This window comes from Fringilla coelebs (assembly GCF_963513975.1).
Source record: "Fringilla coelebs genome assembly, chromosome: 5".
Taxonomy (NCBI): Eukaryota; Metazoa; Chordata; class Aves; order Passeriformes; family Fringillidae; genus Fringilla; species Fringilla coelebs.
Genome location: NC_140033.1, coordinates 48246702 through 48272726, shown reverse-complemented (window position 1 = coordinate 48272726; position 26025 = coordinate 48246702). Strand labels below are relative to the sequence as shown.

At 39.2% G+C, this 26025-nt stretch overlaps 1 protein-coding gene across 3 annotated transcripts in view; it reads right to left on the bottom strand.

Annotated features, from left to right (window-relative positions):
- The window catches only part of TCF20 (transcription factor 20), a 128089-nt gene that overhangs the window by 6529 nt on the left and 95535 nt on the right, over positions 1-26025 (bottom strand). For all 3 annotated transcript variants that reach the window (XM_084205975.1, XM_084205977.1, XM_084205976.1), the window contains 2 exons: positions 7277-7370; positions 572-621 (listed from right to left, as the gene is read on the bottom strand). In XM_084205975.1, coding sequence (XP_084062101.1) covers positions 572-621; positions 7277-7370 — 144 coding nt within the window. The remainder of the gene's footprint in view (positions 1-571; positions 622-7276; positions 7371-26025) is intronic.

Genomic DNA, 26025 nt, shown 5'->3' with positions numbered 1-26025 from the left:
TGTAGGCTCCAGGGACAGTCATTAAGGACGCCCAGACCCTGGGCAGAAGGAGCACAGGGGTCTTTTGATCAACCAAAGATGTACAGAACAACCCCACAGATCCAGTGAAGGCTGACTGGCTGGACTCAGCCCAGTTACTACTGATAAACTAGAACAAGATGTTTCCAAAAAGCAGGAGAACTTTTTCATAAAGTCATTTTTCTTCTTCTCTGCATCCTCATTAAATCCAAGGAGAAAACCCAACAGAACAATGAAACATTCAAACAGGAATAGGAAGCAACATACTGATTCTATCACAGAATTCAGGAAATGAAGCTGAGCTTTCTGAAAAGTCTTCAAGGACCCAAAGAAACACTGAGCAGATGGAACAAAAATTTTATCTTCTTAAACTTGTAGTCTTCTTGAGTTGATGTTTGCCCCCAGAAAATACCACAAGCATATATCACAGAATAATTGAACTAAAAGCATCTCTGACTACAGACATTATCAGATAATAAAATTACTAATCCAACTTTAGAAACTAGAAGAGGGCAACAAGAGACCCAGGTGTAATTCAGGAGAGGATTCTTACCTTGTGCTTGGGGCACCTCACTGAGAAATTCTCTTCGTTTAGTAAACAATCTAAAGGAGGAGAAGACAGCAATGTATTATTTTTTTAATGAAAACCAACTTGAATAATACATCACATGTGTCAATCTTGCCTCACAGGTACACATTTTTCATTCCAAGATCTCTTCTAGGAATACTTTGTCAGTATTGCCTGATCTGTGTATTATTAGTAGGTTCATTGCCTAATACCTGATCTGTGTATTATTAGCAGGTTCATTCCTTCCACCCCCAAAGTTTTAGCAAACAAAGTAAGTGAACACCCGAAGTGACAATGTTGCTTGGATTACCAGGCAACTTCAGTATTCCCAGTGATCTGTATGCAGTAAGAATGACAACAGCAAGCCTACAAATCCTGTATCCCAACGCCCCCCGCTTCAGCAATTCCAGTCTTCTTTGCTTTAACAGATGGACACATTCATCCACTCTGAACCGACAATCCCTGCATTTCATAGTACAAATGCTGCCTTTCACCCTTACCCCAAGGCCCTGCCAGCATCAGGGAGAGCAGGGGTGTGTGTCTCTAGGTATGGGTGTATACAGTTTACTTGCAATCTCAAGTCCTGGCGGTAAGTTTACACTGTGACCCTATGTCTGGTAGTCTGGTCACTCATGCTGCTGTTAGATCTGCTTTCATGAATCTCATAACGTGAAGTTTTTGTGATCTAAAAAATAGTTCAGTTAATTATTTAAACATATTATGTAAAGTGAGGCACCTATATGGAACTGCTTATTTAGGAACAAATTAAGCAATAGTGCCATTTGCAGAGCCCTATTTAGCAGCACTGCCAGAGTACGGATTGCTTCTCCTCGCATCCCCCCTCCCAGACCATGCCTCTAAGTGATGCAAGTCGGCAGCTCCCAGAACTGCAGCCACAGGAAAAAGCAGCACTCCCCTCAGCACTCAGCGGCCTCCCCTGGGCCCCCTGAATTGCAGGGTCACCACTCAACCTGCCCAAACGCCTGACAGACACTGCTCGGTTCCAGTCGCCTCTTGCATCGGAGGCTGACCCAAGGCTGTCACCTCACGAGCAGGACCAAGCACCCATCCCCACCTCAGCACGACGGAGCAACGCTGCCCTGGAGAATTGAGCAAGGTGCTTCTGACCTCCTGCCTACTCCAACACACCCCAGGAGCTCATGAGTAGAGAAGTGCAATGGTAACTAAGATGGGCTAATTTAAAACGCTCTTAAGTATGTAGCATAACCAGTGCTACCTGCTGTTTCAATCTGCTGGAAGAGTTTAGCAGACAGCAGGAGACTGGAACTAAAGCTTGAGGGAAAAGCTTTCTAGATACCCAAGCTTTGGCAGAGCATCCCTCTGCTAGGGAATGCTTAATGTTTCAACATGAATGCCCCTGCCCTGAATCAAAGGGAAACAGCATGCAAGAGGCTAAGTTACTTGAGAGATTTTAGCAAAGGGGAGTAAAACCCTTAATCCTGCCACAGATAATTTCAAATGCAGCATTAGCAAATCACAGGAAATAAATAAAATGTCTTCTCATTATAAGGGCAGGAATCATACATTTAGACTACAGCATGAATTATCACTGCATAATACAGCAATCATCAAAAATATACAGAGCAATCATCAAAAACATACACAGTATGTTAGAACAGAATGGAGTTTTCCTCTTTGTTGGAAACCCAGCATTGGTAATGAATGCAGCTCTTTAGCTAGTACATCAGAAAGGAAGATTGTACAAGGATCAGGAAGAAGTGCCAGAAACCTTGTCCCTAATGCCTGATCTGTGTATGGAGCCCTATTTCTTACTAAGATCAGCATTTTTGTTGCAAGTACTAATAGCAGATCCAATTAATAGCAATTTTTTTTGTTTCTGTTAAAGGACAACTATGAAAAATGTCATCAGCACATTGGAGAAAATCAGCTGAATACCAATAAGGCAGAAATTGTTCATCATTACAAAGCTGGCCTGGATTTTGGTTAGCAGTTCCAAGTATTTTATATAACAGATTACAATTTGTCATGAAGTCAGCAGACACAGAGCTATGATCAGCTCATTGTGGCAGAAAGCAAAAAGAACTGAGACTTGTCCTTGTTTCCACAGATTTTTCTCCATAAAATAGTCAAGGAAAACCTAAAACACTTTTAATAGAAGCAATTATTCTTCTGTAAGCTTCATACTTTTGTCTCACCCTCTGTGTTCTGCCTGTTACTCATCTTTAATGATACTTGTGAAGACACAGGATTTCTGTTCTCTGAAAATTAATTTTATTTTCCTGTTAATATTTTCCTAATTTACAGTCAAAAATCTTCTGTAAGTGGAACTGCCTGTGATATATGTTGTAGGGACAAGTGTGCCGCAACCATTAGGATTTGACTCCAGGTGGGGAGGAACAAGCAGAGGGAGAGAATATAAAATTTCAGAAAACAAAGATCTTGTTTCCATGGAGACATCCCTAGGACTAAGTTATCTTGATACATCAGAGGCTCTTCATAAATTTGGACAGATGAAAGCCAAACACAGACAATGTTAACCACAGTCATTTCCATATAAAAATTACTTAAGTGGCACTACTGATCTTGATTTTTATGTAAACGGCTAAGAAACGTTCAGCTCTCTTACACCCTATATTGCCAAAGACTATTTTCTATGAAAGGAAATTAAAAGACAGCCTGAATTATGCTATATAAAAGCCTCCATATGTACAAACTGGCAACTTACAAAGCCATGTGCCTTGCACAGCACTCCATTAGCAACAGCAGGGCAGAGCCTGACCCCTCACAATGGGGTTGGACACTGACCATTGGTGCAGGAGGCAGAGCCCTAGGGCTGCCTTCAGTGCTGCAAGGAGCCATTTGACACGTTGCAAAAGGACTCCAGCCCTTTCCCAAAAACGTACTGCCTTTCACAAGGCACAGTAACTGACTGGGACCAACTTGTAACCCACACGGTGCAAAGGCAGAAACGCTTCAGCTCACACTGCAACAGCTTTGAAATATAACACGGGTATTTAATCTCAACTAAGGCATGGTCACTTCCAGGAATTCAGGCAAACCAAGTGTGTGTGACTCAACATACCCTAAAAAACACTCCAGCAAGTGTTTTCTGTTTGGCTTTATTTCTTTGAGATACAAAACCAGTCATACATATTCCAAAAGCCTGAAAGCCCTTGTAAATGTTAACACAAACTTCTGAGGGTTTGGAAGAGATCTGTGACAGATCCTAAATAAAGCAAGGCGGCACCATCCTTCAAAGCAGGATGGTTGATTTCAAAATGGAACTACCACTGAGCTCAAGGAAGCTGAGAAGCACCTGTACGGTTTCACTACAGAAAGACAGTAGAACTGCAAAACCAATAAAAAGGGTTTACAGGCTGAGCAAAGAGAAATAATGTTGATTTGTTTCCCAAGGAAGCCTACATTTTCTGCTCGGTCATAAATGAAAACCAGATCTTATGCCATATAGCTTGCTTATTTCTTTTATACAGATTTATTGGAAGAGTGTCTGTAGATTAAGACAGCTTGATTACACCCACAGATAAAACCAACTGCAAACAAGGTCTTTTGCTGTCACACCATCAGGCTGAAATTTTAAATGCTGAGAATCTACTTCAAGCTGGGGCTTTTTTATTTGTTTTGGTTGAAAACTTCAGCTGAAGCAGCCCAACGATTTCCTTAAAACTCTTTCTTGGAAAAAGTTATTCCGCCCATGATAAACATCCCAGGATTTTTTCTCTGAAAAGCTCTAAAATATCCTGATTTTCAGTAGGACCTGGACTTCAGCTAAGGCATTCCCTTGCCAGCTACCACAAAACCAGCAAACAGAACTCCTTGAAAAGCAATATGGGGATTTTCATGTGCACATCCTTAGAAGAGGCCTATTAGATTTTAGTAGCTAGGTATTTTTAAAAATTCCACCAAATATACTTCTGTTTGGGGGTGATCAGGCCTTTCCTGTAAACAAACCTCTGCCCTCAGATTCAGACACCAGTCCCAAAAGCAGTGAAGCAGTCAGGGGACATTTCTGAGACTCAAGCAACCCAAAAGAAGAAAGTGACCATTTCAAAACTGCAATGGGAAGCACCAGTCCAGCAGGCAGAAGTGAAAACAGTACTGGGAAAGGCAGCCAAGATACAGAAAGAATGGAGGCTAGCAGGAGGGAGACCAGTGCTACTGGAAGTCAGGAGCAGGGAATTAAGGATGAGTGCCAGCAGGAGGCTAAGACAAAGAGCTGATTGGAAAAAGGCATAGAAAGGTGAAACAGAGAATATAAAGGACAGTATACAACAACAAACCAGGACTAGCAGGGTGAGGTGTGACAAGGAGCTGAGTTAGGAGAACCAAATGGCATTAACAAAGCCCAGAGACAAAAAAGAACTAGAAAAAAGAAAGGAGAGGAGGAGGTGAAGTAAGAGCAGAGAGGAAGAAGCCAGAGTGAGAGCTAGAAAACTGGAAAAAGGAAAAGTCAGAAAGAATTAGGAGGAATTGGGTCTTACAAAGAGACTGGAGTAAGAAATTTGTAAGGAGGGGCCTGGTATGAGAAGTCAAAGAGAACACCACATCAGACATACAGATGAAAAGGAAGAAACAGATAGGAAAATGTATTTAAAAAGCACCAATGAAGTATTTTGTCCGCACTAAACCATACTCTTCCTGAAGGGAAACCAGAGACTCACCAGTTTTACTAACTCCTCTGCTATTTTTTAAATATGTTTGTGAAGTATTCCAAGTATCCCATCTCCATGCAGCTCTTGCAATTTATTACTGCCGTATTACTCAAAGGAGGGAAATTAGCTTGGAATTGTGCACTCCGACAGATGGCCACATGACAACATCATGTCTCATAACAAAATTAAAAGAAGTAAGCATAGCTTTGGAACTTGAACACAAAAAGCTACTCTAAAAAAATCTCACAGGTTGCAAAGTCAAGACAAAAGTGAAAAAAGCCAAATTTAATCTAACCCAGGTCTACACATTATATAGCAGACATGTTACATTTAAATTGGACTAAATAGTATGATTATATACTGGGTTTTGTACATGATGCTGCTTCTTCCATGCATGACACACAACTTCTCTTGGGAATCAGTCATGCTTGTTCAGTACATTTCTCATTTTGGAGAATCCTACATTTGCTGAAGTGGAATAGAGTTAATATAGCTGAAGAAAAAGGAGAGTATCTGAATTTTGATATCTGAATTTAGAACCCAGAAAATGCTACATATTGTATCTAGTAAAACATGAATTTAAATTAAACCCTCAAATTATTTGGAACATTCACTATAATTTTTGTTTTTTCATGGTACTGAAAAGGGCAAGTCACAAATCAGAAACAAATACATACTAAACACAACAGGAATGTGAATCTGATTGGTGATTGTGTGTCTCAAACACACTGTACAAAAGCAAGTTTATTAATGTTCATGAAACTCTCAGGCATGACAGAGATGAACATCATAGGAAATCTCCCAGGTCCACCTTCAGAACTGAGAAGGAATCATCTGCAGTATGACACAGACCCAGCAAAGACAACATATGTTCATAAATGAGTACCTCTCCATCCTACAGGCTAAGGTAGGGCCTTATGAAAAGACATATCAGCCTTTAGTTAGGTGATTACTGTAAGACAGATTCATAAAAGACCAACAGCACAATTACATGGACACCCTTGTTTCTGGTATTTTTTGAGTATGTAATTTTTGCACCCTGATAATCTACCTTTCATGTGAAGTCAAGGACACTCTCTGCTAGTAGTACTGTGGTACTAGAACATTCCACTGCAATATTAATTTTAAAATAACATTCCTATTAGAATTAAAGTCCAATAGGGTGGGACTTCACAGTGAGAGGTGCAGTGCAGTAATACAGAAATGAGCATTCCTACTTCAAATACTCTAACATTTGGAAGACAGCATAAAATGGGTGGTGAAAAAGTGCGTTGCTGTGGAATTGGAATAACAAACAGGAAGCCTGCAATTATTTTCCAGTCTAGAGTTGTAATCTTGAATCCTTTCCTGCTTGTTATCAGACCAAGTTTTGTATGACAGAAGTGAGTTACAAGGGACTGGAAAAGTGGGGTACTATTAGGCTGAATTCTTTTTTACCCAAGAACAAAGTTTATCTCCACGAAAAACTGTCATTACTGCACAAAACCCACCAAACTCACAAGCCCAGGCTCATAGCTGGAAATAGTATCATCCAAACAATTAGCTTGTATAAGGATGAAAATTGGACCTACTCAAGAGACTGGCTGAAGTGCTTCTTAGGAGGGAGAAGGATGGTTGTGCTGCAAATGGTACTGATGATTCTACAAACACAAACACTTGAAATCTTTACTAGGACCACCCATAGGAGTATAACCCTGAAAGAAAAAACCCCTTGCTGCTTACTTACATCCTTTTAACAAAGGGTTTCTATTTTTGGCAAGAAAAGAGTGATCAGTTCTCACACAGCAGCCAAATTTCAATCACTCCCCCAAACCAGGCTTTTTCTGCTCTTTTAGGCATATTCTTTTTCATTACAAGCTCCATCTTGTCCCAGCCTGTGACTGTGTGCTGTTTATTGCATGCCTTCTCTCGCCATTTTTATTACTTTATCTTCACCGTAGGAGAAAAACTGAGAGGAAGTAATTTGTAAAATACCTCAGAATTATTTAGTGTAGTATGATTTGAGTAATTATGGAATACAGTTGTCATTTGTTCCTACCTGCATCGATGGCACATGGGTAATGGTATCGGAAGGAGCAGCCTTTGTTGTAGCAGCCTAAGGTGGCTCCTGGTTCCTGGCAATGGGAACATTTCTGAAAGGGAAACCAAAAAACAGTAATGAAGATTGCAGCCATTTTTCTGAATACCTGTATTTTCCTGGGAATTTTATCAACCACATTCCAGCACAATTTTTTTGATAAATCATGTTAAACTCTATCTTTCTACACTACACAAATAAAGATCTTTCAAACAAGTAACAACATAAGCTCTTTCGAACTAATAACTTTTCAGTTGAGCTACGCAGGCAAAAGATACAAATGTTCAAACATTCAGAAACAATTTGAAATACTTCTCAAATCTGTTTTACTGGCCTGTGTTTCAGTACCTGACAATGACATCACTATTAAAATAGGAGGAAAAAGAGTGGCTTTGAAACTACAGGAGCTTTAAAAGGAGAATTAGCATGACAAATAATGATTTAGAGGACACCACCATAAAAGTAATTTGGTTACATCATTCTCACTATCACTAGCAGTTGAAGATGATCATGTTTTTTCACAGGTGATCAAAAAAGGTTTATCTGGAGCAGAAGAAGATGCCATCATAGGAAAACACCTCATCATCATCACAGAAACTGCACATGTCCAAGAAGCACACTTGCAGTGCAACAAGGATGCTCATACAATTATTGTCAAAGTAGCTCAGACTAATCTGATGATGACATTCAATTTGCATTAGTTAAATCTTAGTAGCTCAACTAGTCAATGATATATTTGACCATAATGTCAGACAATTGTGAAAGAAGAAAGAAAGTCTCTCACCCGTTTACTTCATCCTGAATGACTTAAGAAATGACCTAAGGAAGTAACTCTAGAGCGCATCTCATTCAGACAGCTGTTTTATTTCCTGAATGTATACAGTAAGTGATTTTTGTTAACTAATCTGATTCTGATGAAAGCTGATTTCTGACAGGTTGACATTTCTCCCTTAAAAAAAGATGTAGCCATACCTGGTAGAATTCACCAAATGCTAGGAGACTGCTACTACTTAAAAATTAAAACGTGAATTAACTAGTGGCAGAAAACAAAGAGAGGAACTACCGTAATTTTTAAGTCACACTTTAAAAATACAGGAATTTTTTTATTCTGCTAAATACAACCAGCACCATAATAAAGCCCAGTATAATTGGTACAATTCACCTTGAATTCAGGCTGTGAGAAGTTGCCTTTGATCCCTGCCTGCACACAGGGATGATGACATGATCTAAAATCACCGCTGCTACTGGAAAAGCCGGTATCAAACTATGCTGCCCTATTGCCACTACCAGCGAGCCGCACCTGCACCGCACACGAGCAGCTGTGCCCAAGCCAGCAGCGCACCTGGCACTGGACACGAGCACGGCCTTCCCACCATACGGGGACGCTCGTCTGCCAACACGGCCACAGCCCCTGGCCCACTCGTCTTCAATCCCTGATCAGCACACGCGCTGCAGTGGAGATCTGCACAACAGACGTGGCCAAAGCTAGCAGCCACAGCAAAGTTCCTCACTCGGCACAGTAAACAGGGCATTGATTACAGTGTTTCCGAACCCTCTGAGAATATCTGACAGTTATTGTTCTTCCCACTATTCTATGCTATGCAGAGATGACTATAGTTTCTATTTAAATGCCTGAATGAAGATGAAAGCAAAACTAGCTCCAGCCATAAACCAGGGGGCCCTCTTCAAATCAAAGCAGATGCAACTAACAGAAAAGCTTGTGAGACGTCAGTTCTCGTGACATCTACAACTGCAGTTTTGAGTAACACCTTCTCTTTAGGGGTATGCCAAAGCATCCTGAGCCTGATCTTCAGTTCTTCCTACTAAATTGTGTCTCTATTCTAAGCACAACAAACTACTGCAGTATTTATGATGCAAGGGAAGTGTCCCTGAGGCCTAGAAAGAGACACACAAGCAGCTTATTATTGCCTGTCAGAACATCAATGCAAGTTTCCAAAGATTAAAAAAAGAGGCTAAACCAATACTGAAATGTGCACCGAAATATACGGACCACTAGCCAAACTGCAACATAATTCACTCTCCCATGGGAGTAAAACCAAACTTCATCCACAGAAAATGTCTTTTCCTGGCTCTGAAGTAAACTCTAGAAAGATATTAGGTACTGGCAACAGTCCCAGATTCACCTGTGCCAAGAACTCACAAAGTGCAGCTTGAGGAGTTCTGAAACAGAGCTCTGTATCTGCGTACTTTATTCTCGCCTTTAGATGTGGCTGACTGGGATTAATTATTCTAACAGGAGAGAACCCAAATTGACTATTCTTTTTGAATGCAGATATGAATTTCTAGTCTTGTTCCTCTGAGGCATTCTGCCCTCCCCACTTTATCTCATCTTTTACGTACCATCACACTGTTGCAACAGAAGGTCATTCTCCCCTGGAACACTGTGTCCTGTGCAGAGCAGTCAATAAGAGCATAAGAACTACAGCAGCAGAGATTGAACTGCAGCTATATAAAATATTTCTTAACACTAAAAAGGCATGTCTTAAAAGAGTATGGTGTGTGATACAACAGAAAACAAGACCTCTATCAAAATTTTTGATACTCTTCCAAAAGGTAATTTATCTTTTGAACTTACTCTTTGGTGCATCTAGCATGGTTGATGTCGCTATTCTGAAAATCACATTCTGAAACATGACAAGCATTTTGACAAATTTTCAGCTGAGAATGGGTAAGGAATGCTTTAAAACTGTTTGTAATTTTAGGAGTGATTAGACAGTAAAAGTGGGTAGTTAAGATGCCAGTGCATGTGCATTGAGCTTTCACTGCCCCTTTTTTTAAGTCTGGCAGACAAACAGAGATTTTACCAAGATTACCTGTGCTACGCCCACAACAGCAATTCCCCAGTGGACGACTATGCCACTAACGGCTCAAGGCAGGGATCATCTGCTGCTGCTGGCTCCCCTGCTGCTGAACAAGTCTCCATTCTGGCAGATGCTTCTGCTTTTCACAAGCCGCTGACAGTATAATGGCCCCATTTCTTCTACCTCCCGGGACCCCCAACCATCTGCTTCTTTCAGGGGAAGCTGAAGGAACCACATTCACAATAACTACTCTTTTTTTCGAGTTCTTCCTTCTTGGCACACCTGAGTGACTGAACAAAGCAGACGCCCTACAAAGCTGTGTGGTTCTAAAACAACTTCGGAGTCTATCACCTTATCTTTGAAAGAAATTATCATCATGTAGTGCCACATGGTTTCCAAACACACCCAGGTGTTCCCATGAAGACAAAAATAAAAAAAAAGGCGCTTAAAAAATTTCTGGATGGTCTCACTCTTCTTTTCCAAGACAGTGCTGCTGTGCCTTAAAAGGTAAAAAGATGCCTTGTTCCTGCTGGTACTTTCTGTAGCTTTGGTTAGCTACATTTCTCATCTCACATAGTTATGCTTCAAAATAAAAAATACGTACACTACAACTAGGAAATATTCTAACACCAAAATAAGATCACAGAACTTCTTACAGGAAATGTGTAAATTCAGCATAATGACAACTAATTGTTCTCTTGGTCCACCAGCAAATTTTCACCCAAACTCCACCATCCTGCAGCCATTCACCAGCAGATGGTAGCAGCCTGCTTGTCACTTGTAAAGGAATTATAGCATTCTTAGCCAGGGAAACAGCACTCCAGCTCTCCTGGGAAGAGAAATTCCTTTTGCTCAGTAAGCAGCCTGCTTAACCTCCCCTGCTTTAAAGAGCTGAAGGCTGGTACTTGGAGTGTGCTCCCAGTGGGAGGTGCCAACGGATAGTAATCATTGCCAGGCATCTAATCAACTCTTGGCTTAAATGTAAAAAAAAAAAAAAAAAGAAAAAAAAGAGGGGAAAAAAAGAGACCACACAGCAAAGACTGATTCATAGGTCCTATCTCCACAATTCATTTCTGACCAGAAGGCACATATATCTTACTTAGATAGGCTGGAGAGACTGAAAAGTGCCATTTAGAAGAGACACTCCATCCCATGAACTAAATTATCAATAGTATTAAAGCCAGATACACTGTCTCTACCTCTCCCTGCTATTAGCAGCCCATTTCTTCCTTGCTACAGCTCATCATTCTGTGTCTACCAAAAAGAAGTAAGAGCCAACCTGGAAGTATGAACAGCTGGGGGACAGCTACCACAGTGGCAGATTCATTTAAAATACTACAGCATCTACCAACTATATTTCTTTTGCTTTATGCTTGGCTTTTTTCCCCCTTGCAATCTGTGTTCTTTCACTCTTCTGAGACCACACTGCTATATGCAATAAGAGTATGCTTTTGAGTACCTTTTTTGCTTCCTTCAGATTTGTACCCAACTCCACAGAAGTGCTGTAACATAAAGATATCCTGAGCTACCTACCTTCCTCCTCCTGAGCAAGCACAAAGCTCTTAGCCTTGTGAAAACCAGAGCCCCAAGCTGCTCAAGTAAAGCACTCACCTGCTCACTTTGGCTCTGCACTGACAGAGATAGTATCTTTGTCTCTAGACAAAGTACTTCTTAGTACTGTAATCCTACAGCGGACATGGTTTCGCTGGTGGGAGGATGGAAACTGCTTACTAGCCCTTCCAAAATATTCTAGGCAGGAGCAGGAACAGCTGCTTAGAAGCAGCAATTAATTGCTTGTAACTAATGTAAGGTGTTTTCAGATGACTCCTCAGCCATCTTCCTTGCTGAACCATTACCAAACCAGTTTACACCAGAACATTCACAACAGGATCATATTTTCTGCTGTCTGTAACATGAAGCATCCTTTCTTGATCAGCGGTTATATGCCCTATAACTCAGACCTCTTGGCTTCCTCTCTTCCAATGATCAGTTTTTCCTTTGTTTTCTTTCTTTTTCCTTCGCTTTGCTTTCTAGGCATCTCCTTGTTTTGCCCCTTCTCCCATACCAGTGTCAAGAATGCATAAAAGGAGAAACATGGAAAGCAGCAAGTGAAGGTTACTAACAAAGCAAAGCAAGCAAAAAGTGAAATATCCATGGCATTAATTATACAGGTACAAGTCCTTGCTTTACATGTTATATGTATTTTTCATACTCTCTCCTTCTCCTGTTTAAATTATAAGCTTTTAGGAAAATAATTGCTTCTGTATAATTGCACTGCACAAATGCAGATGTAAGATAATGAGGACTTCAGAGTCAGCTGCAATATTAGGAAGGAGGGCCTTCTGACTATTTCTGATTAAACAGTTGGCAGGCTCGGCAGAGGCTTGGGTTTAATATCCCAGCGAAAGGGCAACAGAAACAGCAGGCAGCCACATTCTCTTTCCTGGAAAGTGGGATATAAAGAGACAACTTATTCCAAAAAGCTACAAGAAAAAATAAAAATAAATAAGTGTGTGTGTGTATACATATATATACTGCTTACTACAGGAGAAAGAAACACATGATTTTGGAACACTTCTGCAAAAAGGGACCAAGATGAAAAAAAGCAAGGAAAGATGTTTTTAGGAAACAGGAGAGGAAAAGAGTGCTTCCACTCTAATGTGCAGATACTGGTTAATGAAAAAAATTGTTTATGTGACTGAGGCTAGAGATAACAACCAGTACTAAATGACACAGAACTATTAGTTTACATTTCCTGACAAACAATTTTAACTTATCAAAAAAACCAGACACAGAATATTAGTAAAATGAACCCCACAATTAAAAAGATAAAAATCTTTAAACCTGCATCACAAAAAGGCATCTCTTGCCAATGATGATATCTTCCTGTAGCAAGCAAATCAAATAATAAAGGATAACATTTCAGAAGTAAAACTGGACAGCTGTCTTCAAGTCAAGAAACTAAGGACAAATTTAGATTACAAGATTTCAGCAAACAGACAAATCAATGATCTGGAAAATGCTATACTAATAAAGGTGCATTAGGAAACATAATAAAAAGTTAGAACTGCAGTGCTGCACAGGCTGCTGAAGCACAAAGGGAAGCTGCAGCTCAAAATGGATGGCATAGAAAAAAAAAAACACAAGAAATCCAAGAGCTGGAAAATGTCTTAAAAATGGAAAATCCTATTCAATACATGTGAAACTGATTATGCTAGAACAGAAGCACTTGAAAGCAAGAACAGAGCATTTTATTACCCTCAACTAGAAGGAAAAATAGAATGCAACAAGAACAGAAATAAACATTTAGTTTTAACAAAGAATGGTTTGCCAGCAATAATTTTAAGGTCCTATGCAGACACTTAAGCTATTCAACTGCCCTTATAGAGACTCTCAAGAAGTGGGGGTTAACAGTAAGATGTGAAAATTTGTGAAGTTTGTAAAATTATCCAGGGTAGCCAGACCTCAAACTGATAGTAAAAAGCTGCAAAACCATCTCACAGCCATGGATAAAATGGAGATGAAAATTGCTATTGTTAAGTGCAAGGTGATGTATGTGGTAAAAATATTTTCACCTATGCATATACATGATGACAGATTCTAAATTAGCTTTTACTACTCATAGGAAAGTATTAGTAGTCATCCTAGGCAGAATCATCATGCAGTCCCTGCAAGCACAAAAAAGGACAGCCAAAATGTAAGCAGTTATTTAGGAAAGAAATCCATAATGACACTCAAATGTTCATGATGCCTGTCTGTTACTCTTGTAGTAGCCTGACATCCTAATATTGTGTGTGGTTCTGGTGACCCTCTTAAGAAAGGAGTACAACTGACCAGAAACAAAAATGGATAGAGCACAGAGATAACTAGGAATGCAAAGAATTTGTATATAAAAGAAGACTAAGTATTTTTGAAAAGAGAGAACTGAAGGGGGGTTGAAACCTACAAAATCCAATATGATGCACATAAGAGAATGATTCTTAGCCATTTCAAAGAAGGAAGAGCAGGTTCAAATGTAACATAAACCTAGTTTTTTTTCACTCGAGTAACAAAGTCATTGACTAAAAGAATGCTGCAGTAGCAAAAAGATAAGCAAGTTCAAAAACAGATCAGACCAGTTCATCAAGGATAGGTATGCCTCTGCCTGGTAAACACAGGGATACCAAAGCTACAACTCTAAAGCTGAAAGTAGTGAGGAAATATGCAACTATCATTCTGCACATGCCTAGTTTACTACAAATCTCTGAATACATGCAGTAAAGTGGTAAATACATGGCCATGGCTGGAGACAGGACACCACAACAGAAGGTACTTTTGCACCTGTCTGGAAAGGCAGTTCTTGTCAAGATCAAGAGATGTGATTGTGAAATTCCACAATGAACAAGAAACCCCCACCCCCCATGATTATCAAAAAGAATAGAGGCACCAAATAAATACTGTGTGGTTACAAATTTTTAAGACTCTCTAGTTTTACCTCCCTAATAGGAAGGCTGAGCTAAACTGTACACCATATAAAAGACTGAAATTCAAACCAAAGTGATAAATTCATGTTCACTACTCCTTACAAGCCTGTTTCATTCACTTGGTGGAGTGATCAAAGGCTTAACTGTGCATGAATACATGAGACTGCTGAAGAGCCAAGTAAGACTTGAAGGGGGATGAACCCTTCCCGCCTCTTCCACACAACAGAAGGAGAAAAAACCCAAATGAAAAAGACCCAGTGTAACTGAACCAGAATAGAGGTTAGGTCTATCAAGAGTCAACCAGTGGCTAACTAAAACAGATTTAGCGAAATTTAAAAAACCAGTAATTTTAAATGGTGCTGCAAAAGCATGTTTAATTTCAGTTAAACTGGCTAAGTACAACCTATGCAGCCATTTCAGATTTTAAAAGGAATGTTAAAATAATATATAGACCACCAAGTCCAACAAGCCAAGAAATTTGTAAATCTTGTTTCCTTTGATTCAAAGAGCCACCCTGAATGAGAGAAATATTTCAGAAAACCACGTGCAAGTATAGGGATTTGAATCTGCCGAAGTATGCAAGTCTAGCAGAAAAAAATAATACAGTTTATGTTATCTTGACTATTCATTTGGGGAATTAAACATGCAACAATAGTGCAATTTAGTTACAAAAAGGTTTGAAAGATAGAAAGGCAGACTTAAAAGAGGAAAAAGAAATTCAAATTTTCAAGCAGCGATTATGTGATAAGGACATGGAGTTGTGGGAACAGCACAGTCAGCAAGAGAGCATTTACTCCAGTTGAATTTTCTACCAGTACTAGATTTATTTCCCAGCCATCTTGGATACTGATTACAGGAAATATCCACATATATCATGAATTTCTATTTAATGCAAGACCTACCATGTAGAGCATAAAACAACAGCATGCAGTTACCTTAAGAGAAAGCAACATCTCCATCAGAATCGAAGAGATTTTGGATAAATTAATTACCAAAAAAGCAATAGCTTTGAGTATCAATATCTGGAGTGATATAAAAAAGGAAAAAACTTGACATAAACAAGAAAATGCAATAAACTCAAGGTTTTCAAGAGGCAAACTGCCTAACAGAGCCAGCTTTTTTCTAATGAAAGAAAAAAAGAAATGATGCTGAGTATTTACTAAAAGGCTCAAAACAAACAAACAAAAAAAGATTGGTTCATTAAGACACAATCACTAGGTTATTAGGAGCAGTGGTTACAACAGAAACAAAATCTTTATAAAGGCTTAAAAATAAATACTTTTGATAAAAGCAAACTGTAAATGCAAAATATTTTGACACAATATTACATATCTGTGCAACCTGACAGGAAAAAGCGTGCAGCACAAACCCATCCCGTCAATGACTCAAAGACTGGTAACACTGGACAGAAATACACCATTTGTCATTGCTTGTAATAATCCGTGCAAGCCTTCATCATAAACAGAGCCCCACTGTGCAAGACACTGGGCAAGACACAGAGAACAAAGCGTTGGTGGATGCAAAGGGATGAAATAGGAACGGTGAGACTGAGCCAGCAGCGTTGGGCAGAGTCCATCTCAGCAGCAGGCTAAGCATATCCAATTATTCAGCACGAATCCCAGACAAGAAGGGCTTTGAAGAAATGCATGAAGAAAAACAAAGGTAAATGTGCAGGGTTTTGAAAGTGAAGCACTTAATTTAGGAAATTATAAAATTAGCCAGGGTGTACTGATTGGAAGTAAATCTTAAGTTCTTGAAACTGAAAGAAGAAAAAGCAGCAGGATAAAAGCAGATAAAATAATAATGAGTACCTTATGCTTGAGGCGTAAGAAAATAGGAGGTGGGCAGATGAATGTGACAGAAGTAGGAATGTGAAAATGACCGTTTAGAGCAACAAATGTTCGTGACAGCATTCCATCGAAACTGCACTTAGTACTGAGAATACCAATTCTTAAATTGAGGTCTGAAGAACTGCTGCACAGTCAAAATACATTTCACTGCAAGCAGGTGAAAAAGTACAATGTTTATCTTACTGGAAAGTAAATAACTTGTCTCTAGAAAAAAGGTAGCAAAGAAAACTACTATTCAATGCCATTAAAGAAAGAAGAAGCTCCCCCAGAAAGCCACAGAGGCAGTGGTTGGCAGCAGAGCTCCAATAAGGAGTAATGAAGGGCACACCAGTTTTCCTGAGGTCACTGATGACTGTTGCTACCACTGAGGAAAAGCAGCAGAAGGTGAATCCAAGAGAAGAGGTAAAGGTGCAATGCTTTGCAGAAAGAGCAATGCCTGCAAGTCAGTAGATCTCTCTTTAGTGATAAGCTCTCAAGTAACGTATTCAGTATTAAAAAAAAATTTAAAAAAAAATTACAATCTTATGAACCACAGCACTAAATCATCAATCACAGCTGAGAGCAAGTAGACAATTAGCATATATTAACAAAATGTCCCCAGATAGACAGAAGGTGCTCTATGCAAAGTAATATTCACTGGCCAAAAATTTGAATGGGTTTAGAGAGGAATATGTTAATTCATTACTCAATAATCATCAAAAAACCCCATTGCAATAATAGGTACTGTTTATAAATTCTAAGCTGAAATTCTGCAAGAACATGGAGTGTCTGTAGACAGGCACGACACAGACACGACACAGGAAAACATGGTATGACCTAGCAGCAGTTTAGAAGAGGCAGAAAATATAAATAGCAGCAGTCCAAGCCTGGATGCCATTCCAGCTGGATATTACACAGCAGCTGAGGTAGTGTCAGTAGCTTCTTTAAAGGACAGACATAATGTGGCTCTCCTGAAAGAAGAACTTCCTCCATCTAAGGATCAGATGGGGTTCTCCTGAGATCTGAAGGGAAAGGACTAATGAAGATCTTCTGGGCTCAGAACACTTCTGAATCATGGTAAAGGCAATAATATTATTCATTTGCAAGCCATGCCTTCAGTTTTATCAATCTAGATCAATCTATGCTATGAAAAAAGGGCTGGGATGAGCAATAGATTACTAGAAATAAATCACTAGACAAGATCAAAGAGAAATTTCAATCTTTTTCACCTGAGGTAGAAATCAAAGGATACAGGTGTTTTTGTTTTGTTTGTCTTTTATTTTACATAAACACATCCTCTTCCAACTTATTCCTTCATCTTCTGAAGGCTCTAGCCCAAAAGCAGAAGAGTAAGTCAACATTAAAGTCTTCTTTGTTAAGACAGCTTCAGAATAGACAATTCTTCTTTTGGCATTACCCTTATAGCTATTTGTCCAGGAAACTGAATTTATTGGTAGCTATTTGTAACTCCTGTTTCCCAGGAATTGCCTCTGAAAGTTTCTGCTTCAAGTGGTACCATGTGGCATCACTAAAGAATCCTCATACCTCCCAAGGAGAAACTGTAACACTTCAAAGGAAGAATAATTAAATTTAAGTACAGGACTTAAGACTGCATAAAAAACATTGTAAAAGAGTTTTATGTACCTATAATGTGAGCATTAGATTTTTCTAAACAATTTCCTTAAGTTAACATTAAAAAAAAATAATAATGTTGGTTTTCTGGAAAGAATCAGTTATGAACTGTGTCAACTCTGAAATTTTAGTGATTAAATTTAACTTGGAGAGTTACTCCCCAAGAAAAATCTTAATTATATATAACAATGAATTTACATATGGGACGAGTACATTGCTATTAGTGTTTTCAGCATTTTAACCTTTTACAAGAAAAGAGAAAGCTAACAACAAATGAACACATTACAAAACATTTTTATTATCTTTTTGGACCTGACTCTAAATGATACATGAACAAATTTATCTTCCTGCCATTACATCTATGCAAGTAAACCATGAAACATTGTATCAGCTCCCTAATATTCCAATTTAATTGAGAACATCTGACAACTTAAACACATACTGTACTTTCAAAGCACCCTACCAATTTGCCTTAATGGTCACAAAATAAGTGATCTTAAAGCCTACTTTACAGAATAATTAGACGATTTGTCAAAGGCCATGCAGGCAATTTCTGACAGCACAGGCATGAAGTCAGGAAAGTTCACAGTTCTCACACCTGAACTCTAGCACATGAACTTACTTTTCCCTCCCAACCCCACCCACCTTTTTATTTTCCTTTTAAGCTTCACATTGAGCAGCAGTATCCTTCAGTGAAAGTCCCCATTTCAGAGATCCATGCCAGGATGCCCTCCTCCTCCTTCCCCTCCCCTAGCAGTAAGTCTTTTATGAAGCTGGTCAGTCGTCTTTAATCATCAATAACTTTCAGATATTTAACAAGTGTGAGTTCTCAGTAAGAATAAAGGATTTGGAAGCACAAGAAAAGCTGCAATTAACAGCAGTCTAGTGCAACGTAACAACAAAACCATGTTGTGAAATGAGTAGCCATAAGAAAAAGAAATACAGCTGAGTCGAGTCTCCTAGTTGTAAGCACAAATCAAAAGAAAATATGCAAGACAGAAATGGGGGAGGAAAATCACTAGTAAATGAAGACTGCACAACCCGTTTTTAACATCAACTTTTAGTATTTTCTCAAACAGAAGGAAAGCTTATGACCCAGGCAACAATCAGCTGGCTGAGATAAGACCTGATTGTACTTATGCTACAATCAGTTGTGCAGCCAGACCTCAGGAAGGCATATGCAATCTATTTTTACCACCAGCAGCTCAGGTGGTGACAAACAGCGCAGCTGCAACAACCAGAGCCCTGGGAAAGCTTTGCCACTCAGCACTGTCTTGTGCCTTGGGCTGAAATTTAAGATCAGGTCCTACACTGGTATTTTGCCTCCTAAGGCAAGTCTGAAGACAACTTAAGTAGATCTACAGCATTATAAAGGCACTCATTGAACACTGTCAGAATTTCTCAGAACAAACTGTAGCTACCTGGGACCTTTTAACTGGAAGGAAATGTCCGGTTTAGGCTACTCCAGCTGGCAAAGTAGGCTGCGGGGGGGGAAGGGAGCATCCAGTCCCTAGTGCTTCTGAATCATGGGATCATCATAATAAAGAAAACCCCCATCTTTTCCTATGTCTAGACAATGAGACGGATGTACTTGACATCAGTAATAAACGCATACATTTGAGAATCACCTTAGACAATCTTTAAACTGTTCCTTTTTTTCCTTTTTTTTTTTAATTTACTACTTTGCATAATTAGTAATATCATTTTGGAAGAACTTTTCATCTGAAGTCATGATCTTGACCAGGCTCCCCACTTCCAAATCATTTTAAGACCTGAGCTTGCTCTTGCACCACCTGCAGCCCCCTCCTATGCCTAGCATTTCTCTGTATCAATATTGACACTGAAAGTCAAGAAAGCCAGTCCAGCCAAAAATTAGCCTGATTAAAATGTGAATGGAGTGAGGGAGGGATTTGCTGCCTAGATCACCCACCTAACTTGCTTCACTCACAGAGCACTACAGCTGGCAGAAGGGGAGGATGTGGACAAGAAGAATGGCTTCTAACAACCCTAATTTAGCCTAGATGAAATTACCACCATATTTCATCTTCACAACAGATTCCTCAGTGAAGCAGAAATGGTTTACTCTTCACTCATTTGTACCTCTAACACAAAGAAGCCTTGACCTTTTGCTACACTCCTACCTCCCTCTGCCCTCATCCATTTCACTTCCCCCAGACCTTGCCCTGCACTCATCTTTCTCCTAATTTACCCCACAGTGGCACAAAACAACCAAGGGCTGCTATCAAAGTAAAAAAAGGAATTTCACCAATTCAGAGGGGAATTCTGAGAAAGGAGTTTTAGTTGTGGCAAGGAGAGGGACGAGTCTATGAAAACCCATGTTACAGTGAGACCAACTCAGACCTTCAAAGGGCCTTTTCAGGATGATGATTACTTTGTTAACTCCCTACACTCGGGCTAATCCACAGCCAGTCCCTGTGGCTGATGTGCAGGCTGTGCTCTCCTGGATATTTGCTCCATTTCCCACTCCCATCCAGCCTCCTGGCTTAATGCTGCAGTAGGAACAAGCTGATGAGGTCAAATAACCTCAGAATCCTTATTCCCATATTCCAAGCAGCTCTGGGCCCACATCTCCAGCTACAGACCTTCTCCCTCAACATGGCTCTAGCCACTTATGCTTACCCATAGCTTTAGCAATACAAGACTGCTGTTGAATGCTAATTGCTTACTAATGAAAACTAATCATCATGCAATTAAACTTTAATCACTAAGCAGCTGGCTGGGATCCAATCCATAACAATAAAGGCTTATTAATAACTTTTTGCCAAAGTGCTCTATCCATGAAGACTATCCTCTACACAGAGTCCAGCTAAGTGTATAAAATTGTTTGAAAAATATTTCCTCTGCCAACAAACTAGCCAGGGCACAACAGGATAAGAGCAGCATAGTATAAATTAGCTAAAAAGGTTGGGTTTACGATTCAGGGAACCCAAACTACTCTTCTGGCTCCTTCCATAACCTCAGGCACAATGTGCTGCACAGAAAGAACTTCTTTTCTCCAGTTCTTGTCTCTGTAGAGTAACATTCTTTAAGGCAAAAAAACTAGTTATAATTTTGCTGTAGTTTCTAAAATTATTACATGAATACTCATCATACATCAGTTTTATTTTTACTCATCTTTCTAAATCTAGGGAAATTAATCTAACCTCTTTCAGAACATATTTCTCTAATTAAAAATATATTGAGGTTATATAACTAGGCTTATAATGGACAGATTGAAATCTACTTTTGAGAGGAAGAAAGTTTAAAACCTGCTTTCTATAAAGCCACAAAGATGATGAGAGGGCAGGAGCACCTTTGCTATGAAGACAGAGAGAGCTGGCTTGTTCAGTCTGGAGAGAAGGCTTCAGGGAGATCTTACAGACCATGCCAGCACCTAAAGGGGCTTATAAAATTGATAGAGAGCAAATTTCAACATGGCCAGATAGTGACAGAACAATGGGGAATGGTTTTAAAATAAGAAGAGAGGTTTAAAGAAGGTATTAGGAGGAAATTCTTTATAGTGAAGATGAAGCACTGGAATGCGGTACAGAGAAGCTCTGGATGCCCCACATCCCTGGAAGTCTTCAAGGCCAGGTTGGATGTGGCTTTGAACAGCCTGGTCTCATGGAAGTATTCCTGTAGGTGTCTTCCAACCCAAATCATCCTATGAATTCATGATTTGCAAGTAATTTCATACCACCATCAGTAAGTGTCCCAATTTTGCCTGCAGAATTCCTATCCCAATCTGGCATAAAGTTGTGTAGATAACTTTTTATGAAGTTGGTTTGCATTGCCATGCACGGAGAGCTTTCCTTTATTATGAATAGTAGAACACTAGTATAACTGAAGCATTATTCTTGCTTATTCAGTGATCAAAGAAATCAATATAATGCTTATTTCAGAAATGAAATTTAAAATTTGTAGATTTTTTTAATTAGAAAAGGTCTTAACAAAGACAGAACACAATTCTAATAATCTACTAAATATTATCCAGAAGAAAGTAAAGAAATTGATCTCTTTTCAAAGTCAGTAAGACAGATGAAAGATGAAAAAAGAAACTTTTTTCCCCAAAAATCAGGAAAAATATATTTAAGTCTGCATTTTTGCCCAATTGTAATCAAATATGCACCATTTTAAATACAGAGGCATGGAGCAGAATAAACTTATTTGCTAGTAGTGATCTTCTGACAAAGCGACAGGAATACAGCTGAAGTGACAATCCATCTGGAATTAGTCTAAGTTTAAAAAATTGGTTTAAAAATTTTTAAAAAAGTTTTTAAATTTTAATTTTTAAAGTTTTACATTTTAATTTTTTAAGTATTTCTACTAAGTTTAAAAAAATATCTTTTAAAAAATTCAAAAATTCATTTTAAGTTAACTAAACAAAACACCAACAATGCAACAACTCTCCTCCAAAATTTTGGGGAGTCTTAACAAGCTTTTTACCAGCACAGCTTAAAAAGATTCAAGCTAAAATGACATATAAATGGATTGCATTCACTCACTATTGAAAATTTAGTAAGAGTTTGGCACCCCTTTGGTAACAGGCAATTGAAATCTTACAAAAAAAAAAAAAAAGACTGTGTGAGCTTGTGGATAAGCCAGACAAAAAGCTCTAAAGCTTTGTCTAGAAATCTCCTGCACAGAGAAGGCCCCATTCACATTTGGAAGAGCTTCCTCAAAATTAAGTTACTTAAATGTATTTTTAAATTAAAACTGTACAGAAACTACAAGGATCCCTGATGCTTTACAGAAAGGCAACTGTGGAATGAGCAAGCTGCTTTTTGCATACAAGTTTCCAGTGCTCTTGGCTACAACTCATGTAAGTGGGTAAACATCCTATTCTTTCCCAACACTCCATTGTCAGTAAATCTATTTTCCACTTTCCTCACTCCACATGCAAGACAAACAGTAAAATATAAAACCACATGCAAGCACAGACATAATGCCTGTACTTCGGGATAAATTAATGACAAAGGAGTCTGCTAATAAAGATGCACAGAAAGTACTTCCCTGCATCTTCTCTCTTCCCCATTACAAAGGGGTCAATCCTCTTACCAGCATCAATTTTATGCTCAAAATTGCAACGAAAATGTGCTAAAAAGTGCTTCCTATCACCTTCAGTCCATAATCACCAACAGGCTGCACCAAATTCACCTCACTTCTACTCCCAGCAAAGCTAAAGAAAACCAACTTCATTTCAGAAATGTTAATAACTGGCGTCTGATAATTTAAGATATTGAAACATTTGCATCAGACATGTGCATGTGGATTCTATCTGCTCAGCTCTTTAGCATTTAAGGCTTGTGGTACCAATGCACAGAGCTGCTGTAAGCTACCAAGTTCTGCAGCAGTAGTGATTCACACTTCCAGGGCCCTAAGAGAGGAAAGCAGTGAACTGAGATACAACAGGGACTCCTCACAGGTTCTCCTCCCGGTGGAGGATTACTCTTACAGAGCAGGAGTCATGACAGCACAGAGTTTCAGTGGCACAGCAGATGGCAATGCCTTTCTGAGAAAACCAAATCTGAAGTTCATCATTCAGCTGTCTTTCAGAATTTCTCCTCCACCCAAAATTTCATGCTTTCTTATTTTTGTAACACTGCAGAAAAATATTAAAGATGCTGCCATTTCCTGAGGAATGAAAACGAGTATTATGCTAGTGTGCACATTTCCAGCTCAGATAACTAGGTATTTGGGCACAGTCTGTCAATGAAAACTAGGAATTGAGCCACTTTAAGGGTAACTGTAGAAAGTGCCTCAAGGTTCTGTGGCAATCCTCATTTGAAGGGCTAAAGCATACTAAAAGCTGTTCCCAGAGATAAAAACAAGCAAACGATGTTCTCAATACACCCCTTTTCCAATCACTGCTGGCAGTAATTTTAAATCTGCCACTGGTTTCCCTTTCCCCACAGTGAAAAATTAAAAAGCTCCAGTGTCACTTCTTCCTACTCTTGAAATGTGTCCCTACTAACACAGCTCTAGGTGTAGAAATACAACTGTTCCTTCCTGTCTGTTGTCAGGCATTATTTTTGAAGCAGCAGATAATTATTTCAGTTGAACCCTGACCTAACACAGAACTCCAGTGGAGGGTTTTTTTTTGTTTCATGCTTTGGCTTGTGGGGCTGGGAAAGAGTGGGTTTGAGGTTGGAGGGGAAAAAGATTACTAGGTTCTGCATGTTTTTCTTCTCTACAAAGAAAGACAACGAATAAAATGTTAACATTCTTCTCCAAACACTATTAAATAGTAGTACCATAGACCTGAAACCCTTTCAAGTGCTGGTGGCACCTGGGCACAATGTTATGTTACAGCTAAATTGATCTAATGGTTATTATTATCAGTGGAAAGGACACTTCCCTGATCTGACATAAAGATTCCCCCACCCCAAGCTAGTCTTCTGCTGGATTAGCTGGCTACAAATCAGCCCACTGTGTAAATGCACAGGTGGGAGATGTAGTGCAAGTGAAGTAGTAGAAGCAAGCAGCTCACAAAGAGGATAAAGCAGGCTCCCATCCCACCTCATGACAGCAACTCCCTCCTGGTATGGCTTAGGGATAAGAGAGCCCATCTGTGCCAAATGAGACATTCAGAATGAACTGATACCTTTATACTTGCATAGTAGTACAGCAGTCAGGTTTCTGGGCCTAGAAACCGTTTTGCTTTGTTTTGCCAAAGGCAGCTAACCTGCCACAATTTCCCCAGTTCATACCAATTCCCTGGCTTAGCCACTTGATTAGCTATGCAGCCAGGAACCTTTTATAAGCAATTACTTACAGAGCGTGGGAGCTTTACCGTTAGGCTTTGATTTCCCGAATTTGAGAATATAAATAGCTTAAATCCTAGTGATCCCTCCAGGCACCTTTCTTTACCCACTTTACAGCTAGGGTCCAGAATGGTAGAGGTAAACAAAAGAAAATGGTTCTATATGAAAGCATCAGAGTAAACAAAGTACTATAGAAAGGCAATTTCCTCCAAATAAGATATGGTGGAAGATTTAAATACCAGCTGTCTTAAGTCAAGAACAACTTACCTGTGCAAAACCAGGAGCTGTTCTCTGTGAAATATGGGTAAGATGCAAACCTACCTCTAACTCTAAAACTAACAAAGACACACTCACAACGTGAGGCACAAGGCTGCCACTGCCTAACAGTAATGAAAAATTCAATATCTAGTATCGCGCTGAAGAGAAAGAGACTTCAGGCATTTAGGTTCTAAACTTCTCATCACTAAAGTCTAACAGACATTCAAAGCAGGCCTGTTAAGAGTCGTGAAGCAGGCTTTGAAAGAGAATCCATGGAGAGCTGGACATACAAAATTACAGACTGGCGAGAGAAAACACAGAATCTTCTGCTCCACTGTAGATATGGGCAGGTTTCACCCTTTACCATTTGTTACTCTAAAGTTCACCGGACTGAAATCCAAGATGATCTTTTCAATAAGGAGCAACAAAGGAAACAGGTTCTAAGGACTCCTTTCAATGTATAAGGATTAAAACATTTCTAAAGCTGGAAGAGATGCAGAGATTGATGAGAAAAGCATTACGTTTTTTACTCTTTTTAGAAGAGATATTTAAAAGGGGGATAAACAAGATTTCCTTTCACAGAACACTCTCAGCAGGAACACAAGCTACATTTATCTTCAGCAAGGTCAATTCGGATAAGAGCAGGGGTAGAAGAAGAAAACAAACAAACAAACAAAAAACCCCACCCTAACCAGAAGTAATGCATGTGCTAGGTCAGAGTGTCTGCCTTGGGAAAAAACATGTCCTACAAAGAACCCTGTAAGAAACAGCATACCACCTCCTAGTGAACAGCTTTTTAGAAAACAATAGCTGAACTATCTTGGATTCAACTTAACACAAAGAATGTTCTCTGCATTGTTCTTCTCTTCATTTACAGCTTCATATATTTAATACTGAGAATAAAGACCATCAATTCTTCTGAACATTAAAACTGCTGACAAC